The 20,767-nt window shown below is 51.7% G+C and overlaps 1 protein-coding gene across 5 annotated transcripts in view; it reads left to right on the forward strand.

The window, feature by feature from the left end:
• HTT (huntingtin) overlaps nucleotides 1-15,373 on the forward strand; it is a 237,460-nt gene extending 222,087 nt beyond the window's left edge. For all 5 annotated transcript variants that reach the window (XM_077136283.1, XM_077136284.1, XM_077136285.1 and 2 more), the window contains 10 exons: nucleotides 266-396; nucleotides 561-690; nucleotides 2,010-2,165; nucleotides 4,907-5,097; nucleotides 6,984-7,098; nucleotides 7,235-7,448; nucleotides 7,883-7,988; nucleotides 9,736-9,898; nucleotides 10,091-10,251; nucleotides 11,286-15,373. In XM_077136283.1, coding sequence (XP_076992398.1) covers nucleotides 266-396; nucleotides 561-690; nucleotides 2,010-2,165; nucleotides 4,907-5,097; nucleotides 6,984-7,098; nucleotides 7,235-7,448; nucleotides 7,883-7,988; nucleotides 9,736-9,898; nucleotides 10,091-10,251; nucleotides 11,286-11,499 — 1,581 coding nt within the window. In that variant the 3' untranslated portion in view covers nucleotides 11,500-15,373. The remainder of the gene's footprint in view (nucleotides 1-265; nucleotides 397-560; nucleotides 691-2,009; nucleotides 2,166-4,906; nucleotides 5,098-6,983; nucleotides 7,099-7,234; nucleotides 7,449-7,882; nucleotides 7,989-9,735; nucleotides 9,899-10,090; nucleotides 10,252-11,285) is intronic.
• The last annotated feature ends 5,394 nt before the right edge of the window (nucleotides 15,374-20,767 follow it).

Below are 20,767 nucleotides of genomic sequence, written 5' to 3' on the forward strand. Positions count from 1 at the left end.
GGTTGCAGCTCTCTAGCCCCCCAGCTCTGAGAGGCTCCTCCGAGTGCCTCTCACAGTGCCCTGTCCTGCCCTCCCCCGCAAGCTGATGGCACTGAGCGTCCTTGCTGAGTGACAGTACTTCCATCGGGATTGTCCTCAGCTCAGGTGGCTCAGACTGAACCTGTCATTCGGCACCCCTTGGCCACCCCTCTCCTCTCAAGGAGGAATGGGCAGCTTGCAAATGAGCTCCCCAAGCATGGAGCTGACTGTCCTGTCTCTATGCAAGGTCTCCATACACTCCGTGTGGCTGGGAAATGGCATCACACCTCTGAGGGAGGAGGAGTGGGGTGAGGAAGAAGAGGACGAGGCTGATGCCCCTGTGCCTTCGTCGCCACCCACGTCTCCGGTCAACTCCAGGTTTGCCGTGTGCCATTACTGGTTCTTTTTTTTTTTCAGTGCACTCTGATCTTATCAGTGATTTGATTTGTTTGGGGGTTATTAGAAAAGGTGATTGTGCCTCTTGAAATGAATCTCTCATCTTGTATATGGGGGTGGAAACATTTGTCTTGCCTGCTCTGCAGGAAACACCGGGCTGGAGTGGACATCCATTCCTGTTCGCAGTTTTTGCTTGAGTTGTACAGCCGTTGGGTCCTGCCATCAAGTTCAGCCAGAAGGACTCCCATCATTCTGATCAGTGAAGTGGTCCGATCTGTAAGTTTGACTTCCTCCACTTGATAAACACACAGCCTGTCTCAGTCACACACACACAGAGAGAGAGAGAGAGAGAGAGAAATTCCCAACAGGTGTTTTGTAACCACTGGTCATCCGTGAAGGAACACCCACAGATGTACAGGTATAGGATGATAATTGTCAAACCAGTGAAGAAACATCTTTGAAAATTTCTAATCCATGGCAGAGTAAGTCTCCTTTTTTTTTGACATGGCAGGCAAGACTAATGCTCTTTTAAAAGACAGTAAAAGTTTCCTGGAAATGGCAGTTTCCTAGAAAAGTTTTTGAGGCTTACTTCAGCTTTCTGGATTTACCTCTTCTAGGACCTGTGGTCTTGGTCTCAGGATCACGGCTCCCACGGGGGAAACACTCTAAAGCTCTCTTTCTCACATGGTTTGCTCTCAGGTTTCCTTCACATTCTGAAGATTAGTGAGAAACCCAAAGAGCACTTGTAAGCTACTTATTATTCCAATTTAAAATAATGGATAAAAATGATAAGTTTTTATTAAAAACAGCTTTTTAAAAATAGTGAGAAGAATTGCAGAAATGTAAAATAGTGCTAATCCCTTTCGTGTGTAGCTGTTTAGAAGACAGCTGCATTCTCTGCTCTGCATTCTGTCTATTGCAATAACCATTGTCATGCAGCCTCCAGAAAATTCCACTAAAGGCTCCAGAGAGAATGATAGTGAAGAGAGAGTATTATAAAACAGAGTTAACCAGGTGGGCCCCAGGGAGGTCTCGGGGGTCCCCACCTCTGAACCAGATCAGCCTAGGCACTGCTGGTAGATGAACCCAGCCCCGGGGAGGCCACTGGGAAGGGCCAGCCCCCGCCTTGTGAGCGCAGGGGTCCTGCCCAGTGAGGCGCGACGGCAGGCATGAAGGATGTGGCCTTTGACACAGGGGTGCTTGGGAGGCGGTAGGGAGGGTGGCCACAGCGTTGATTTCTGAACCTCTGTTGGAAGGGGTTTTGCAAGCCCACTGCCTAGTGTAGAGGTTTCTCCGTGGAAAGGTTGCAGGCACAGGGCCTTTCCTGGTGACTGCCTGCCAGCAAACGTCCCCACATAGGTAACGGCGGATCTACTCGTGCTTCTGAGAGGACGGCTGATGACCATTTTCTTTCCTGTTAGGTTTTTATGTGGAATTCAGGTTTCCGGGGCTCTTGCCCATTAGTCAGGGCACCTATGAATCCGCCTTTTACTCTGTCTTAGCTGGCGGAGCACATGGCTCTGTCAATAACATCTACCTCTCTGCTCGGGCTGATCCGCAGAATGCTCCCCTCTGTCTTCCTGCTCTGTCTCCAGCTTCTGGTGGTCTCAGACTTGTTCACGGAGCGCAGCCAGTTTGAGATGATGTACCTGACGCTGACAGAGCTGCGGAGGGTGCACCCTGCCGAAGATGAGATTCTCATCCAGTACTTGGTGCCAGCAATGTGCAAAGCAGCCGCTGTCCTTGGCATGGTAAGCCAGGCAGTGCCAAGACCATCCTTGTGCTTAGGCGCCTCGGCTTATTCTAGGTCGGTACCTGACATTGGGGTGGTGGTGCTAGGTGTGGCTCAACCTGGGAAAGTCCCTCCCAAACCGTGGCGGCTGTGAGCTGGCAGGGCCACTCAGGCTGGAGGTGAGCTGGTGGTGGTGGTGCTTTTTCCCACTGTGAGCTAGAGTTTTGGCAAGCCCAGTTTTGGGGCATCTGTACCCGTTTCCACTAGCATGGCCCACAGAACCCTGCTGTCCAGTGGCTCACAGAGATGGGCATGGGAGAACTTGGCTCACTTCTCCCCACGGACTGTTTTGCAGGCTTCACGGCCTCCTGCCTGCTGCTTGGACAGGGTCCACAGCCTCCTGTGCTTCTCTGCTGACAAGGTCTCCCTCCTGGGAACCAGTCTGCTCCCATTCTTTCTGCTCCCCAAGTCTGGGTTCTCTGGTCTTTTCTTAGCATTAACCTGCAGTGGTCCCTGTTAAGTGCCTCCTTATTCTGTTCAACCAGTGCAGCACCACATCCATTTTCTGTGTTGATATCACCACATGGTTTTTTTCAAACCTATGCTCTTAGGTACATATGAAAATACTTCTATTTGGGGCTGTACTGTTTGTAGTAAGAGCATATTAAAGGATATCAGCTTTCTCACTAGAAAAAAATAACTTCATTCCAAACTGTCCTTTTGGCATTGTTTGCTATTTGCCAAGTAGCATCAGCAAGTTGTGGTGGTGTTTCTTACTCGGTGTCCCCTAGAACCCTTTCTATGACAGCAGTAGAAACTTGCGTGTTCATTGGACACTGGAGTGGCCGCCAAGTGCCAGCATCTGAGACATCGGTGCCTCTCCCTGGGGCTCTGTGTCCTCAACATCCCTAAAAGGCAACAATGGCAATATTTGCAGCAGTGTTGTTTGTCACCCTCTTCCTCCCACGTTGCCCTGTAGCCCTCTCCTCGGTCCGACCGAGGTCAGCCTGTTACTTTTTGGCTTGCATCTGAGAGGCCGAGGTCCAGGAGGCACCCTGACTTACTCACAGCCTTGCGGACGTGGGCCGTGAGCCCAGAGCCTTACCTCTCAGCCCTCTTCCTGTCCACGCCTCCCACAGGCCTTTGTCCTCGCCAAACTAAGAAGTTTGAACAAGTGTTATCCATCATGGGTGGCCTTCGACCCTGGGGCCACACTGGTGGCTTAGATGTCAGGGGAGCAGAAACAATGAATTCCCGTCTTCAAAGGGCACACCCTCGGGGGTTTCAGAGACTGCGCAAAAGCACTAGACTTGTAAGGAGTCCTTTTTCTTTGTGGGGAGTATTAGCTGCTGGCTTAGTTTTCATTGTAGTTGTCCTTTTGTATTGTGCTCAGGCCCTGATCCCCTTGGGAAAATGGTTGTTGTCAGTACATCCAATAAAGAAAAATACTTTAAAAAAGGAGATCCTCAGGCAAGACGATGTCTGACCCTGGCCCCCAGCAATTTGTGCGTTGGTACAGACAGGATCTTTCCAAAGCGTGTCTTTTCCTTTTGAGATATTTGTCAGACTTAGGAAATCCGCCACCCAGAGACAGCCATTCTAATGCTGCGCTTTTGGAAGTGTGGAGCGAAGCAGTTCTCAAGAAGGGTCAAGTGGCTTCATGGTGGGCTAGCAGCAGTGTAGAGAGGAGGTGGGGAGGAGGAGAAGCAAGTTACTAGCAAAGAATATTGTCCTTCAGGCTGCAACAACAGGAGCACAGTCCTCTGCACAGGCGTGGAGGGCCAGACAGTCTCTTGTCACTTTTGGGGAACAAGATGAGGCCATCAGTCAGCAGCTAGCGGCCTTCTGTGTCGAATGACTCCGCGGCTGTCCACCCAGGGTGGGAATGGCCTATAAAACCCCAAGGTCGCCGCTTGCCTCATGACTGTTTTTTCTGTGGTCTTTTCTTCACCACCAGAAAGCAAATCTTAGGAGGAGGAACATAGTACTAAATATTTAGAATCCTCTTTAACACCATTGTATTTAGGGTGCTAAATGAAATTGATGCCGATCTGACCCAGGTTAATATAGACTGGTTGTGTCGGGGGTCCTTGAACACCCCCAGGTTCTGTGATTCACTAATGGGCTCACAGGGCTCAGCAGATAGTTGTCGTCATGGCTAGAACATTTTACCGCAAAAAGACGCAAAGCAAAACCAGCAAAGGGAAAAGACACTTGGATCAAAGTTTGGGGAAAGGTGTAAACTTCCACAGTGCTCTCCCGGAGGAGCTGCACGGGGCATGCTGAATTCCCCCAGCAACAAGTTGTGACTATGCATGTGAGATGCTCGCCGGGGGAACTCATTGGAGGCCCAGGGCCCAGGGTTTTTATTGGGGGCTGGTCACGTAGGATCCTCTGCCCAGCACCCACCATCCTTCCAGACTTTCAGAGTTCAGCATAAACCATGTTGCTGGCACAAAGAATCTAGGCCTGGTGAGCCTCACTTATCAAGTATGGGTTGGGAGCCCTTCTGCAGTACAAGTCCCCAGTTGCTACTCAGGGCCCATCTTGCAAAGTAGGCCCTTCTAAGACACTCAGGCTCAGCCCCACTGGGCCACCTCTTCCGTGCACACTGGGCTTCATCTCATGCTTCCCTTCCTACTCTCAGTTTCTGATCTGATCCATAGCATGGGTCACCCTTCCTCTAGGTTGCAAGGGTGGCAGGCCATGGGGACCTTTGCTCTGTGAGGGGTCAGCCCGTGCCATGTGCCTTTGCCCTAGGACAAGGCTGTTGCAGAGCCTGTCAGCCGCCTGCTGGAAAGCACGCTCAGGAGCAGCCATCTGCCCAGCAGGATCGGAGCCCTGCACGGCATCCTCTATGTGCTGGAGTGCGACCTCCTCGATGACACTGCCAAGCAGCTCATCCCCATTGTCAGCGACTACCTCCTCTCCAACCTGAAAGGGGTCGCCCAGTAAGTACAGCCTGTCAGAAGCCCCCACTGGCTTGTCACTGGCTGTGTTGTGATGGGCTTAAAAGGTGAGAGGAATGGATGGTAGCCCCCAGGAGGACATCAGGAGGGGGCCAGGCAGGCAGACTTCTTACAGGTCAGGGAGGCATGTTCCTGAAGCTTTCTCAGGGCTCCCACTTGGAAATGGGGACCTTGTCTCCGAATCCTCAGATGCACCCCCATTGCTAATCACACTCCCTGTGGCTACTTAGTAGGTACTCGTGCCTATCCATGGGACCTGCTCTGACGTCGGCAGCGCTCCAATTCTGCCTCCTGACATTTTGTTCTGACTTTCCCATCTCCGCTTCCTCTCTCTGCAGCTCTCCCTGACTTGTAGAATGTCCTCATGCAAAGAGAAGAGGTAGAGAGATGACAGAGGAAGGGAGGGGGGGTGGGAGCATGGGAGGAAAGGCCAGTTCCTCTAGCTGGCAGGAGGGTCGGAGAGGGATGGAAGAGGGTAGTGAGCAAGCTCGATGAGAGGTTTGGAATGAGCTGGTGAGCTCCCTGAATGCCAGGTCCAGCATCCAAAGGCAAGGTGTGCAGAGGCTTAAGTGGGAACACGTTCTGATGGCATCTCAGGTTGCAAACTGGAAGGTGACATATGAGCCATTGCCTGTGGTGAGGACCTTGAGTGAGCTCTTTCTCTTCTGTTGCCCTAGCTGGACAGTGAATGCTGTGAGAGCAAGATTGGGCAGACATTGAATGACCCTCCCTGTGTGCCCATAGGCTGGCATGGAGAACTACCTGGCAAATGCAGGCAGGGCAAGCAAGAATGCAAAATGGGAAGGAGAACCAGGAGCTGCTGCTGACTTCTCTTAGTGTCCCCAGGTGGAAGTCATGTATGTTGGTGCTGTGATTCAGTTTGGGGGCAGCAGCCCAAGAACTGGTAGCGGAACATGGCAGGGGTTCCAATGTGTTGGTTTGTAGATGGCCACTCAGTGACTGTCGCTCCCGCCTCGCAGAGAGGCAGAGATACTGTGATGCTCTCTGGGTGCAGTGAACACACGGTATTAGCAGGAAGTCCAGGCAGAGATATTGAACTGAAAGTAGTGCCTGGGAAGGGGGGCTGGTGCCATGTACCCCAAAATTGGAAGCTGAACCACAGGAAAGGTAGACGTGTGCAGAGCAGCAGGGTGTGCATGGTAAAGTGAGCACCTGTGCACAGGTTGGAGGGGCTGTGCTTCTGCTTGGTGATCCATGCTGGCCATTAATCCCGTCACAAGATAGCCAGTTCTCTGTCGCCCCTGGTGGGGAAAGCAGGCCCCGGCAGGAGTCCCACAGTAAGGTTTCTATGAGCGTGTGATGCGTGCCTCAGAGAACAGGTGCAGGTTGCTCTGACAGCAGATGAGCAAGACCTAATGGGGGCGGGGAGGGAGGTAGTAACCTGGTGAGGGGGAGTAGCCCAGTCAGGGGAGTAACCGGTGTGAAGGGTAACTTAGTTGGGGCAGTAATCCAGCGGGAGGAGTAATGCAGTATGGGGGAGCAAGAAGTCCTCTGAAGAATGAGCATGAAGCAGAGGGTGGAAAGGGAAGGGCAGGGCATAGAGAAGACTGGAGGGCAGTATGAGCAGAGGCTGAAAGGAGCACTTGGGGACATATTGGGACAGGGGCAGGCCAGAGGGCAGCTGCCTGAAAAAACTGTCCAGCAGCAGGCCCTCCCCAGCACAAGGCTTCGCACACAGGCAAGGTGTCTGGGAGCTCTGCAAGGCTCCCTGCTCAGTATGCAGACCAGTGTCCACGGCCAGAGGGACAGTTGCATTCAAATCCACTTCCAGAGGTGTGTTCTCCCAGCATACAGCCTGGAAACGGGCTTGCTATGGCTGGCCAAATTTTCTTGTCTCATGTTTCCAGCTGTGTGAACATCCATAGCCAACAGCACGTCCTAGTGATGTGTGCCACTGCCTTCTACTTAATCGAGAACTACCCTCTGGATGTAGGGTCAGAGTTTTCCGCATCAATAATCCAGGTGAGCTGACTTGGGCCATCATGGGGCTGTTTGCTTGGTGCACCTTGGGTAAGCTGTTGTAGTGGGGGAAAGAGGCATGGAAAATATGAGAGCAGGAAATGGTTATTTGCCCTCAGAAAGCTTTTCTCTCGGTCAGATGTGTGGGGTGATGCTTTCTGGAAGTGAAGAGTCTACCCCGGCGGTCACGTACCACTGTGTCCTGCGGGGCCTGGAACGCCTCCTCCTCTCAGAGCAGCTCTCCCGACTGGACGCAGAGTCCCTGGTCAAGCTGAGCGTCGACAGAGTGAATGTGCAGAGCCCACACCGAGCCATGGCGGCCCTGGGCCTGATGCTCACCTGCATGTACACAGGTGTGTGGGCAGCAAGGGCTGGAACCTCCCTGGCTCCACCCATACCAGGCAGGACAGGGAAATGTAGCCGGGCCCTTTGTGTGTGCTCCTCCACCCAACAGGGAACCACCATCCCCTCCAGCTTTGGCTCCTTAGTGTTGATCCAGTCCAGCCCTATCCCTTCACCTGGGAGCTCCTCAAGCCCAGAGTAGGGAGTTGACTGCCTCAGGAACCCCCAGAGCCCAGGTGGAGGTAAGGCCTGTGAATGCTCACCACTGCACAGCATGGCCAAGCCAGCAGGGAGTTGGGTCTTGGTGCCGAGCTAGGCAGGATTTTGTGCCACTTGATTTCAGATAAACTTGGTATTTAGTGGGCTCTGTTATACAGCACACCGACTACACTGCGTAAATGGTTTACAACTGTGGTAACCTCAGTGCCGAACAATTTTGTTTCAGGAAAGGAGAAAATCAGTCCAGGTAGAACATCAGACCCAAATCCTGCAGCTCCAGACAGCGAGTCAGTTATTGTCGCTATGGAACGGGTATCTGTCCTTTTCGATAGGTAAGAAACGAAAACTACCTCTCTTTGTGCCTAGCTGTCCATAAACTTGACCAAAAGCACTGTGTTGGTATGCATCTGCTTCTATTGTTAGCACAGCTGTGTCTCCACACAGTGTTCCCCCAGACCCACCCTGCATGTGGCCTTTGACCAGCATCTGCAGCTGGACATTTCATGGCTCCAAGGTGTCCCCTGGACTTACACCTCTCATGGTGGTCAGAGGGACAGGCTCGAGCTGTATAGCAGGGTCAGGGCAGGGTATATTCACGAGAAGCATGGAGGTTTCTGGGGGCTAGGTGTGGCGTCCTCGTTAGTCAGAAAGATGCCAGTAAGCGTTTCTGCCTTTCATGACAGAGAACCAAGATGACACCAGCACCCGGGGTCAGCGCAGGCTTATACTGTCAAGGGCCACAGGAAGAAGCAGGCAGAACCTTGGGCAGTACTACAGACAACTTCAGTGGGTCACAATAAGAGTTTAAACAGTGAAAAAGTATTTTTGAGAACCCCTGGGATCTGTGGTGTATTTCGTAGACTCTCCAAATGAAGCCTTTTTGTTCACAATTGGCTTAGTTTACTAGCTCTGAGAAATAAGTTAGACACTTCATCAGGCTTTCTCTTGCGAGCAGGCCTTGGTGTCTGCTCTCAGTCCTCTGCATCCAGGCTATGTGAAGCAGGTTTCTGCATTGCTCAGCCTGTGTCTTCAGCTCAGTCACAGGAATGTTGGTTTTTACATGAATGCATTCAGCAGGACTTCTCTGTGCACTCTGGCCAGGTGAGGTATTCCAGACAGCCAGGCATACACCAGTTGGGTCCATGTTAAACTTTGAAATGCACATTTACCCTTGGCATCTCATGCTGCCATGTCTAGTGGGCACCACCTGTGGGCCGAGTACTTGGGCCAGAACTGTGGTGTAGAGCTGCATGTCTGCGTGGGCTCACACCTATGTGGGCTCATGCCCTAGCAGCCGAGGGATGATGGGATGCAGGGCAGCTGGGACTTCGACTTAGTACAGTGCCCACACTCACTTTGATTCTTGAAACACCACGAGGCATGCTTTGTTGGATTGTCTTCACCTGACAGAAGATCACTTTGAGTTGTGGGGTGTCCGGCCAAGGGGTGACAGCTGACATATGCGGGCAGGCCTGGGCCTGGCTTCAAGATCAGCACTAGTGCTGGTTGATTATGCACAGTTTTTGTTTACATTGACGCAGCAGCAGACATGGCTGTGTTTGAACTTCTCAGAGGGCCTGTTCTAGAGGCTGATGGTGTGGTCTGCCTAGGACACAGGCAGCAAAACTGCACATGGGGTCAGGTTATGTAGGGAGAAAGACTCCTAGCCAACTGTATGCTGTAAGGCACTAGGACACGAGGTTGGAAGTTTCATGGTGCTTTTTGACATGGAAAATAGCAAAATGTAAAAGGACGGTTTTTGGTTATGAATTTTTAAACCTCATCTATACCCCAAATTATTACTTTCCCTGGTCTAAAACACCCTTTTTAGTTCCTAGAATACCACCTTGGAGTAGAGGGACCCAAGCTGCTGGGCAGTCATCTGCAAAGTAACTAGTCAAGGGGGAAAATCCATACTCGAGAAGTACGCTACTCAGAAAGCCCTCGTCAGGTCAAGGGCACTTCCAAGCCCTAGTTCCTGGCCAGCTGAGCCGAGCCCCAGCCCTCAGCCTTCTGCCCCATTTCCGAAACAAGCTTTCCTGAGGGAGGAGAAGCTCTGACTGGTTTCTCCTCCTGCAGGATCAGGAAAGGGTTTCCCTGTGAAGCCAGAGTGGTGGCCCGGATCCTCCCCCAGTTTTTAGATGACTTCTTCCCGCCTCAGGATGTCATGAACAAGGTCATCGGAGAGTTCCTATCCAACCAGCAGCCGTACCCCCAGTTCATGGCCTCTGTGGTGTTCAAGGTGAGAGGGGGCCAGCGGCCAGGGCTGGGGAACTCTCTTCTTTTTCACCATATGAGTGTCGTTCCCTTAGTAGATTTCCTCCTCTTTAAATGCAAGTGGCGACCCTCACCCCTACACTGGTATGTCGAGGCTGTTGCACCCCAGGACAGCCCCCAGGACCCCAGCATGCTCCTTCCCCTCGCTCTCTTCCAGGTCTTCCAGACCCTGCACAGCACAGGCCAGTCATCCATGGTGCGGGACTGGGTGATGCTGTCGCTCTCCAACTTCACGCAGAGGGCCCCAGTGGCCATGGCCGTGTGGAGCCTCTCCTGCTTCTTCGTCAGTGCGTCCACCAGCCCGTGGGTCTCTGCCACGTATCCTTCTCTGCGTCCTTCTGCGCCAGGCTGTCCCCAGTCCAGGCTGGGGGTGGACCTCTGGCAGCTCCACTCACTGACATCCCATCCTCGCGTATTCTGTTCTCAGCATGTAGTTTTTGTTTGAACCCACAGGTGTCAAGGTGATATTTACCTCAGCCCCAGGGGAATAAGACATTTGTAAGGAAACAAAAGTGACATGTTCAGCCATTTTCCGAGGAGGCATATCCAGAGAAATAGGGGCTTGGGGCTAGAGTGTCAGCAGGCTGAATGTAAGTGTCCCCCCCAGAACTGGGCAGATCCCACTAGGCAGCAGAAAGGGCGGTGTGGAGGGTCAGTAGGACAGAGGTCAGTCAGGCTCAGTCTTTGCAGGCACCTTCCCTGCACAGTGCATGCTCACCATACCAGGGTTTTCTCACTGATGCTGCTTTTCATTATTCTTTGTCATTGTGCCCGTACCATCCTCTCTGGTAAAAGTCTTAAGTAAAGATCCAGTTCCCACCCCCAAAGTACTGTCTTTGCCAAAAGTTCCCCTTTTGGCAGCCTTTTCCCAAGACAGACCACAGAGTCTTAAAGCCATGCGGCTGTCCCAGTGCTGATAGGACACCTCACCCAGCAGGGCTGGGGCGCTCGAGGAGGCCAGCGAGACTCTTCCGCCTCTGCCCCAGCAGGAGCTGAAGCACCAGCGGCAGTGCTGCTGGGGGGGCCGGGCCAGGTGATTCCTGGTGAGCAGCGCCACTCTAAGCCAGCCCTGCCCAAGCCCTCCTCTGCTGAGCTGGGCCGAGCCCAGGCGTCCGAGCCAGGAGGGTGCTGGTATCTGGCTGGTGGCCATCTGGGACTCAGGTGGCAGGAGAGCAGGTGGGAGGCAGCCACAGTTGCTCTTAGAGGGCTCCTGGGTGTGTCACTTCCTGCTACACTGGTAGGCCCCCAGAGCCCGCCGAAGCTAGAGGAGGTTGATCTGTGTCAGGAGAGGGTCTCCCGGGGAGGACTGTGGTCTCCTTGCTGCTGTGCTCCTCCCTTAACTCCTCTGCTAGTCTCCCACACGTCATCAGCAGGATGGGCAAGCTGGAACCTGTGGACGTGAATCTTTTCTGCCTCGTTGCCGCAGACTTTTACAGACACCAGATAGAGGAGGAGCTGGACCGCAGGGCGTTCCAGTCTGTGTTTGAGGTGGTCGCGGTGCCTGGGAGCCCCTACCGCCGACTGCTGGCCTGTCTGCACAGTGTCCACAAGGGCACCACGTGCTGAGTGCCTGCAGGACTGAGGCCATGAGGAGGAGCAGGGGGCCTGCGCCTGCCCGGGCTGGGGGCCTCGGCCAGGCAGCTGGTGCATTGGGGCAGGCTTTCCCTCACCACCACCACAGGGGGTAGCCAGACAGTGGCTGTGGCTTCTGCCGTGTGGCAGCAGGAACCACACAGGTGCATGTCATGCTGCTCTGTCGGCCCTGCATCCTCACAGAGAGCAAGGCAGCTGCGCACTGAGCCTGCAGTGAGCACCAGAGGCCGGGGCCAGTGTCCACCTTTCTCCTCGAGGCCGGCCTGGGCCAGGCCACATTGGCACCCGGCATGGCTGCTCCTATTTCCACTCTTACAGGTTGGCTGCCAGCCCCTCCACTGTCTTGCAGGTAGAGCTTGATGGCATCAAGCTTTGAGTTGATGCAGGGAAGTGGGGGTCACAGCCCCCACTCCCAGGATCTGGGTGGCTGTCCCTGCCTCTAGACTTGCGTGTGCTAGTAGGGTGCAGGCCCGGGGGACAGTGCGAGCTCTAGATACCCAGCCCCTACTTCCCTATCTCTTGTTTCTTCTCAGGATTTAAAATTTAATTACATCAGTAAAGAGATTAATTTTAACTGAATTCTTTCTATACCATGTAAACTATGTACAGTCGTAAAGCCTGTGCCGCACGCCACTGGCTGTCCTTGCTCCTCCCCCTAGGAACTTGCCCTCTGCCTGGCGGTTGTCCCGCGGTCCTCCAAATGCACTCATCATATCATCTGTTGCTTTTTTATGTGTTTACATTTAATCAGAATCTATAGAATTGTCTGCATTCAGGAACTCTCTATTATACCCCTCCACTTTGTGGGAAAGGAGTGTCGGGTAAATTTGTCCATACATAGGAACCTCTCAGCCCCTCCCAGCACCCTCTTCCTTGGTCCCCAAGCACTCTAAAGGCATTCATTCACCAGGGAGTGATGGCCCCCTGCCCAGCCATCAATAGATCCTGCCCCTGCAGTCCCCCACCCTCTGCCTCTGGCCAGTCAGAAGGCTGGGCTGAGGGCTGTGCCCAAGCCAGTGCCCCAAGGGGGTGACTGGGCCACATTTGAATGTTGCTCCTTTTGGTTAAGAACAAAGGTGGTGTCTGGACAGCCATTAGAGGCAGACCACAGCATCTCTTCTTCTTCTGCCCCCCTTTCCAACCTAGATCACATGGCAGGGCTCTCTTTAGTACAGAGAATGTAGATCTGAGCACAGTGAACCAGTGAGGGGCAGGGCAAGATCCCACAGTTGCTTCCACCTCAGGCCTTGAACCAGCTTTTGGTTTCCATCCCCAAGTTGCCGGATCATTAGAAGTGGCAGTGAATCCTTGAAAGTAGGCCTGACCTTGACTGAGTGTGTGTCAGGACTTTGAGAAGGGGTCTCCAGTTGCTGTGTGACTGTTAGGCAGGGTCTGCCGTCCTGCTCACCAAGTCAGGCCTTGGTGGTTTGGTTCTATTGTGCTGTTTGCTCCGTTTGCTCGTGGGCTCAAAGGCAGTTGACATGTGGGTATTTAATGTGGTAAGGGAGATTATTTCAAAGCTATTTTCCAGAAAATGAAAACAAGAAATTTTTTTGGTACTTCAAGTTCATTGGCTTCTACTAGGTGTGCAGGAGTGACCTTTTTCTCCTGGTGACGCCCATGCTGAATCCCACAACGTCTGCTTGTGAGAACCCCAGAGCCAGCCCCAAGAGCAGCCCCTTCCTTCATCCCTTTCCTGAAGCTGTTTGAGGCTGGCCAGTGGGCAGGCAGGGTGGCCTGCTGCCCTGCTCTGAGAGCCTTTCCTTGGGCTCCTGGCAGTTCACCAGCCCCGGCTGCGTCGGCATGAACAATAGGAGTGGATCCGATTCTTCAGTAGGACATTAAAATATACTATTGAATCCTAAACAAGAAGTAAGGAAGTAACTTTTCTCTCTGATTTGTTCTGGGCTTCCACGTCTCATCCCAGCTTTTTTCCATAGAAAGCCAACTAGAAATGTTAGTTGGCAACAGGAGGTCCCTGAAACTTGTTAGCTCCCTCTTCCTCCTGAGACAGTAACAGCTCCGAGATAGAAGCGTCACAGGCCACCTGCGACTCTGGTTAGCTGTTTACATTTGTAAGAAGTGACACACTGTAAGTATAAAACTTGAATCATTCCCCTTTAGAATTAGTGTAACCAGGCACAATTTGGAGTTTGGTTGACTTGGTTTTATTTATTACATGATCTAAAACAATTTGGTTGTTAACAGGGGTTCTTGGAACCCAGCTCTGGCAAGAGGTGCCCATCTGAAGACCTGTCTGTGTGAGCAGAAATGTACATGAGTTTATGAAATCAAGCACTTACCCATATACACAGAGAAGCCTATGTGTATCACAAGTGTTCAGGGCCTTTAAGACGCACCCAACAGCTCATCTGGAGAAGGGGACTTCTCTTTCACCTGCCATGGAGCCTGCTGTGTAACCAAGACACAAGACAGCAAGACTCGGCAGAAGGAGGGCCATTGCTCATAAAAATCCCTTGGCAGAAAATAACATGAGCAGCCATCAATCCAGATTTTGTTCAAGGTGTCAATGATTGTAGACTTTTTTATTTTTGTTTTCCTGCTGGTGATATCAGGAAAGACTTTAATGAAACCAGGGTAGGCTTGTTTGCAATGCACTGAAGCATGTCTCCTCTTCAAAAATGTGCCTCCCTCTTCCGCGATGGGCTCTGGCTGAGTGTGCCAGAGCTGGCGGTCTCCAACGCCAAGTGCCCTTTACTATTGCTCTCTTTGTTTTGCCAGCAAACCTATGTTTTAAGGGTGAAAGGATGAAGTAAAAGCTACCCCAGACACCCAAGATGTAGCATCAGAGAGGGTGTTAAAGCACTTGCACTGTGCCCAAAAGACACTCTGCCCTGCCCCCCCCACCCCAACGACCACACAGCAAACCACCCCCTCAATGGGTGCCATTCGGGACCACACACCCTCCTCAGTGGGTGTCATTTGGGGACCCTGGAGACCTCTGGGTCGCTCCTTCTCATGAAGCATGAATGAGCCCTGCCTGGGCCAGAGTTCTGGGGGAGAACTTTAAATACAGCAATAATTCAGCTTGTGACCAACTCGTGTGAAACTTTATCCAATGAAGGGATTGGAGTGGGTTTTGGTTCTGGCTCTTTTTCTTTTGTTCATAGGGGATGGACTTAACTTCCCCCTGACACCTGTAAGCAAACTTCCTAGTAGGTTTCTTCACTTTGGCTTGTGGCCTCTCACTCTGAGGGTTGCCTCAAAACCAAAGCTGGAGGCAGGCATCACTCCCTGGATCGTCCTGTTTCCTGGGGTGGGGAGCAGGGGCAACAGGAGGGAGCAGCCAAGCCTCTGCACAGAGCCTGGGAGGTTCCTACAGGAAGAGGCTGTCCTGTTCCTGGCACAGCTGCAAGATGTCACTCCACATGAACAGTAGCTCACTCGGGAATCCTTGGGACAGCTGGCAGCGGCTTTGAAAGGCCAGGCCACTCTGCCTCTGCACTGCCATGCTACAGTGCAATCTGCAGTCTTCCCTTGCTGCTCTGAGAACGCCTGTCCCTGAACGGCCATGCTGCAGCACCCTTTGAAAATGGGGGTGGGGGTGTGGGTGCAGTGATGGCTCTGCCTGTGGCGCCTTGTAATTGCTCACATTTCGTGCTGGGGGCAGACTGGCCTTGGGAGCTGGACCTCAGGCTGCCGCTGCCACACCCCTGGGATCTGGCCGGGCTGTGATGGGCCAGACCTGGAGCTCTGGCCACACTGGACTGTCTGCTTCAGAGGCCTGCAAGAAGAGGGAGGGAAAGGACTGAAAAACGAGATGTATATTTACATTTTTTAAACTGCAAACATTGTACATCCAAATTAAAACTGAACCATAAATTGTTGCTGTGCATGGCGTGCTTTGCTCACTTAGACTGTGCTGTGATGAGGCCGTGTTGAGGATGCTGTCTTCCAGGCCTGTTCCTGGGGCAGGGCGGAAGCCAGCGGTTACCCCCATGAGGAGCCTGGGGGATCAGGACTGGCGCCTCAGCGTCCTGCAGATGGCCGCTGAGCAGGGAGGCCCCAGGTCCATAAGCTGCGGCTGGGACACGCTCCTGGCCCTGGCCTAGTTGTGTGTTTTTTTTAGAAGGCTCACAAGCCACAGCATGGGTGGTCTTTCTGCCCCACAGACGTGGCTTGGGAAAGCTGTAATGCTGAAGTGACATTGTGACCCAATTATAGAGGCCTCATGATTTTGGCACTTGATTTCTGTTCCCATATTTGGCCCAGAGCACTGGGGGCTTGGTGAGGGCTGGGCAGGGAATAGGGCTGCCTTTAGAAGCCCCCCTTGTGGCCTGGCTACCCCTTCTGCCTCCTTGGCCACTGCTGTCCATGCTTCTGGCCAGGCTGCACATTTCTGACCTCTGGAAAAGCAAGGCCTTCCTTCCTAGGTATTTGCCTGGCCTGCTTGGCCCTGGGCGTCCAGCCCTCTCTGGTTTAGCTGTGAAATCCTTTCCATCTGAAACGGCACCTTTGAGTGGAGTCTGCCCAACTCCACGAGGGGCTTTGCCTGCACTGTGGCATTGCTCCTCCTCGAGAGCCGGGACAGGCAATGTCCCGGTGCTCATGGACTGCATGTGCTTTGGGAGGAGTCATCCACCTGTTCCTTCAGCAGGCCAGCCAGGAGCAGCCCCAGAGCCACGCGCTGGAAAAGCTGCTGGCTGAGGGCTAGAGTGGGTATGTGCCCGTCCTGGGGGGCCGCAGGCTCTGGACCCCATGTTCCCCATCACCACCACCACCACCATGCTCTCACCTGCCCAAGAAGGGCACAGAGGTCATTAGAGACACTGCTGGGAGGCAGGAGCAGGGGCCATTTGAGTCCCTTCATCTGCTGTAATGTGTGATAGTGGCAGGCCACGCACTTCCCATTGTGGTCCCTCGGTTCCAGGCCTGCCCAGTGGCCTCACCCGTAGAGTGCTCTGAACTCGGGTCACTAGACCAGCCCCCTCAACCTGCTGTGAGCACCCCTTTCTCTCTGGTTCCAGTGCAGATGGCCAAACTGCTGGCACACAAAAACCAAAGTGATTTTCCAGAAAGAAGAGGGCCCAGACCCAGGGGAGAATTCGAGAAGCAGCCCTTAAGAGTGGCTGGTCAGAAGCACGTGCCCCTGCCCACCTTGCCGCCCCAGTCTCAGCAAGGGGCAGCCGCAGAGGAGCTCCTGTCTCCAGAGCCCTGTTCTTCCACGATGCAGGTGGCCCATCACCGACCTGCCTCCAAAGGTGCTGGGAGGTCATGCAAGTTAGAGCCTGCTTTCCTTCCCCAGCCACTCACACACAATCCCTTTGAGGGACTTTCTGCCTTTGGTCAGCTTTTTCCAAAAACTATTTTGATATAGCTTATTGTGGAGTATAGTTGTGGTAGTCAGGTTCAGGTGTCAACTTGGCTAGGTGAAGGTGCCTAGTTCTATTGCTGTGGACATGAGCCAATGGCATATGAACCTCATCTGTTGCTGATTACATCTGCAGTCGGCTAGGAGGCGTGCCTGCTGCAATGAATGATGTTTGATTTAATTGGCTGGTGCTTAAATGAGAGACTCAGCGTAGCACAGCCCAAGCAGCTCAGCATTCCTCATCTCAGCACTCGCAGCTCAGCCCAGGCCTTTGGAGATGCAGAAAGAAATCACCCCGGGGGAAGTTGTTGGAACGCAGAGGCCTGGAGAAAAGGCCAGCAGAGATCACCCTGTGCCTTCCCACCTAAGAAAGAACCTCAGTTGAAAGTTAGCTGCCTTTCCTCTGAAGAACTAATGGAGTAAATCCCCTTTTATTAAAAGCCAATCCATCTCTGGTGTATTGCATTCTGGCAGCTAGCAAACTAACAGACTTGGTACTGGAGAAGTGGGGTGCTGCAGCAGTTTGCAAACATCAGACATGTTGGATCAGTTTTTTTGATGGATAAGGGGAAGATTTTGGAGAAACTGAGAATAGAATGATGGAGAAGTCCTGGAGTGCTTGAAGAGAATGTTGGTGTAAACGGAGCTACTGCCAGTCTGGACAAAGGGGGACACACAAGGGACAAATTGGAGTTTGCAGAGTGAGAACCATGGAAGCTCAGGTCTGAAGCCAAGAAACCTCAGCCAGGAGAGAGGAACCACCCATATACATGGAGAGGATGAGTCTTCCACCTCATTTCAGTGGAAGAGTTGTGCCGCCTCAGGCCTTAGAAAAGGTACAGCATGCTCCTTGGGGACTGGGGAAAGCCTGGCTGCCACCAGATGGAGGAGTTGAGTGTGTGCCCAGAAATGGCAGAGAGCCCAGGTGTGGCCCCAGTGCCTGGAGAGAGTGGAGCCGCGAAAAAAGTGGTCTCCTCAGTGTCTCCTGAGGTTGATTTCAAAAGAGGCGGGCCACTACATAGGCCCTTGGAAAGGGTGGGACTGCCACTTTCTAAAGCTGAAGGATAAATGACTTTCAGACTTTGAAATCCAATGGTGTTTGCCCTGGAGGTTTTCCTTCCAATTTTTCCCTATGGATCCTGTGACTGTCCCTACTTTACATATTGGCATTAGATAACTTGTTTTGAGATTCATAGGTCCACAGCTAGAAGAGAATTCTTTGCACTTTAATATTGTTTAAGGTGATGCATGTAGTTGTCAAGTTGACAAGGGGTGGACATGTGGAAGTTAGATTCAGTTGTCAGCTTGGTCAGGTGAAGGTACCTAGTTCTGTTGCTGTGGACATAAGCCAGTGGCATATGAACCTCATCTGTTGCTGATTACACCTGCAGCTGGCTAAGAGGGTGCCTGCTGCAATGAATGATGTTTGATTTAATTGGCTGGTGCTTAAATGAGAGAGCTCAATGTACCACAGCCAAAGCAGCTCAACATACCTCATCTCAGCACAAGCAACTCAACCCAGGCCTTTGGAGATGCAGAAGGAAATCACCCTGGGGAAGCTGTTGGAACCCAGAGGCCTAGAGAGAAGCCCAGCAGAGACCATCCTGTGCCTTCCCATGTAAGAAAGAACCTCAGTGGAAAGTTAGCTGCCTTTCCTCTGAAGAACTAACAAAATAAATCCCCTTTTTATTAAAAGCCAGTTTGTCTCTGGTTTATTGCATCCCAGCAGCTAGCAAGTTAAAACAATAGTGTATGTCAAATATAGTGGTTGGTTGAGGGGGAGGCAGGATAAGGTGAGTTCATGTGGGATGGCAGGTGTGAGGGTGATAAGAGGACTCAGACCGGCTCCTTAGGGAGTAGGCTTGGGGGGACCTTCCTACATCTAACAGCTGGTAAAGCCACCCCAAGCCTCAGAAGCAGCCGGTACTCCCCACACGAAGAACCTGGAGTCCCTGGGGTTGTCAGAGAGTCAGGTTAGGATGAGGGGTGACTGCTCAATGAGGACACTGGGGTGCTCCATCAGGACATTGTGGGGATCTCCCTGAGGACACTGGAGTGCTCCCTGTGAGGCACTTGAGGGCACTGTCACTTTGGGATGCTCCCTGAGGATGCTGTGGGCTGCTCTTTGTTAGGATTCTGTAAGGAAACCGAACTGACAGGAGACATCTGTAGATGTTATGAGATTTTATAAAATTGTCTCATGCAACTGTGGGATGCACAAGTCCATATTCTGTAACACAGGCTGGAAGTAAGACACTGATGAAGGGTTTCGGTGAAGTCCCCAGGAGAGGCAGGCTGGCTGAAGTCAAGGTGGAAATTCTCCCTTCTGACTGCTGAAATCATCACTTCTTTTAAAACCTTCAACGGATTAGATGGAACATCTCATTGCTGAAGACACTCTCCTTAGTTGATTTTAGATGTAAGTAGCCATAGATGTAATCAATTTACTGATGATTTAAATCCACAAAATGTCCTCACAGTAACAATCAAGCCAGTACTTGCTTGACCTGACAATTGGGCACCATTACCTGGCCACGTTGACACCAAAATCTAACCACCACAGTCCACCCCTTTTCAACTTGGCAGCTACACACATCACCTTAAACCATGCTTAACCTCTAAATAAAAAACAATAACAGACATATTTTTGCTTAACCATACCTGTCTGTCCTGCGTACAACAAGGAACACACTAAATCTCTTTTGAATATGGTGCAAATCCTTGGGTAATATTCACTCTGAAACGTGATATATTTTAACTTATATTGTGATGACATGAAGTAATACAATTCATGTCATATAATAAGGGAATAAGATAGAGAAGAAAACAAAGATATTTGTTTTATATACATATAAGAACATATGACAAAACAAGAAATTTTCATACCATTACAGTCCTCATTTCTATAGCAGGTCACGTGGTTGTAGTTCATATTTACCACTACCTTCTTCCACTACCCATTCCATGTTCCCTTTATCCTCAGTAAGCACCTCAGCTGACTGAGGCTCTTTGCCTGATGGGGTGACCCAAACCTTCATTCCTGAAGTTTCTGATAGTCCTGCCTGGATTGGGTTGTTGCAGTTTTCCATGGACTTTAATCACTAGACGTAGCACCAAGAGATGCCCTAGGGAATCTCCTGTATTCTAGGAAAACTCTTCTTTACCTCCATTGTGTCGTTGCAGTCCTATTTCCCCCGATAGTCAGGGTCAGTCACCCCAACCAGTCCAATAATCCTCTTTCTTGGTTGTTGATTCAGAGGCATGAGAAGCCCAAACTGGCCTTAGCTTCCAGTTTAATGGAATTATTGTTTTGTCTCCTGATGGAAGCACTCCTCCTTTTCTAACTAAGACCTGTAGATGAATGGAGCTTAGGGTTACAGGAACAGGAAGCAAATTTTTTTCTAGTGGATCACTAGTGGTGATAGTGAGTGGTACCACTCCCATTTCCACCCCTTGATTCCTGGACCCATGAATCCTGGCTATGGGAGAAACAGCATCATTCAATGGACGCTGACTCAAAGCATACACAGCCTCCTGGAGAACATTACCTCAAGCCTGCAAGGTATCGTCACCTAGTTGGCACCATAATTGGGTCTTCAGATACCATTCCACCATTCTATCAATCCAGCTACCTCTGGATGATTGGGAACATGGTGAGACCAGAGAATTCCATGAGCATGTGTCCATTCCCATTCTTCATTTGCTGTGAAATGTGTTCCTTGATCAGAAGCAATGCTGCGTGGAAAACCATGATGTTGGCTAAAGCATTCGGTAAGTTCATGGATGGTGGTTTTGGCAGAAGCATTGCCTGCAGGGAATGCAAACCCATATCCAGAGTATATGTCTATACCAGTTAGAAGAAATCTTTCCCCTTCCATGATAGAAGTGGTCCAATGTAATCAACCTGCC

This window comes from Tamandua tetradactyla, chromosome 19 (assembly GCF_023851605.1).
Source record: "Tamandua tetradactyla isolate mTamTet1 chromosome 19, mTamTet1.pri, whole genome shotgun sequence".
NCBI lineage: Eukaryota > Metazoa > Chordata > Mammalia > Pilosa > Myrmecophagidae > Tamandua > Tamandua tetradactyla.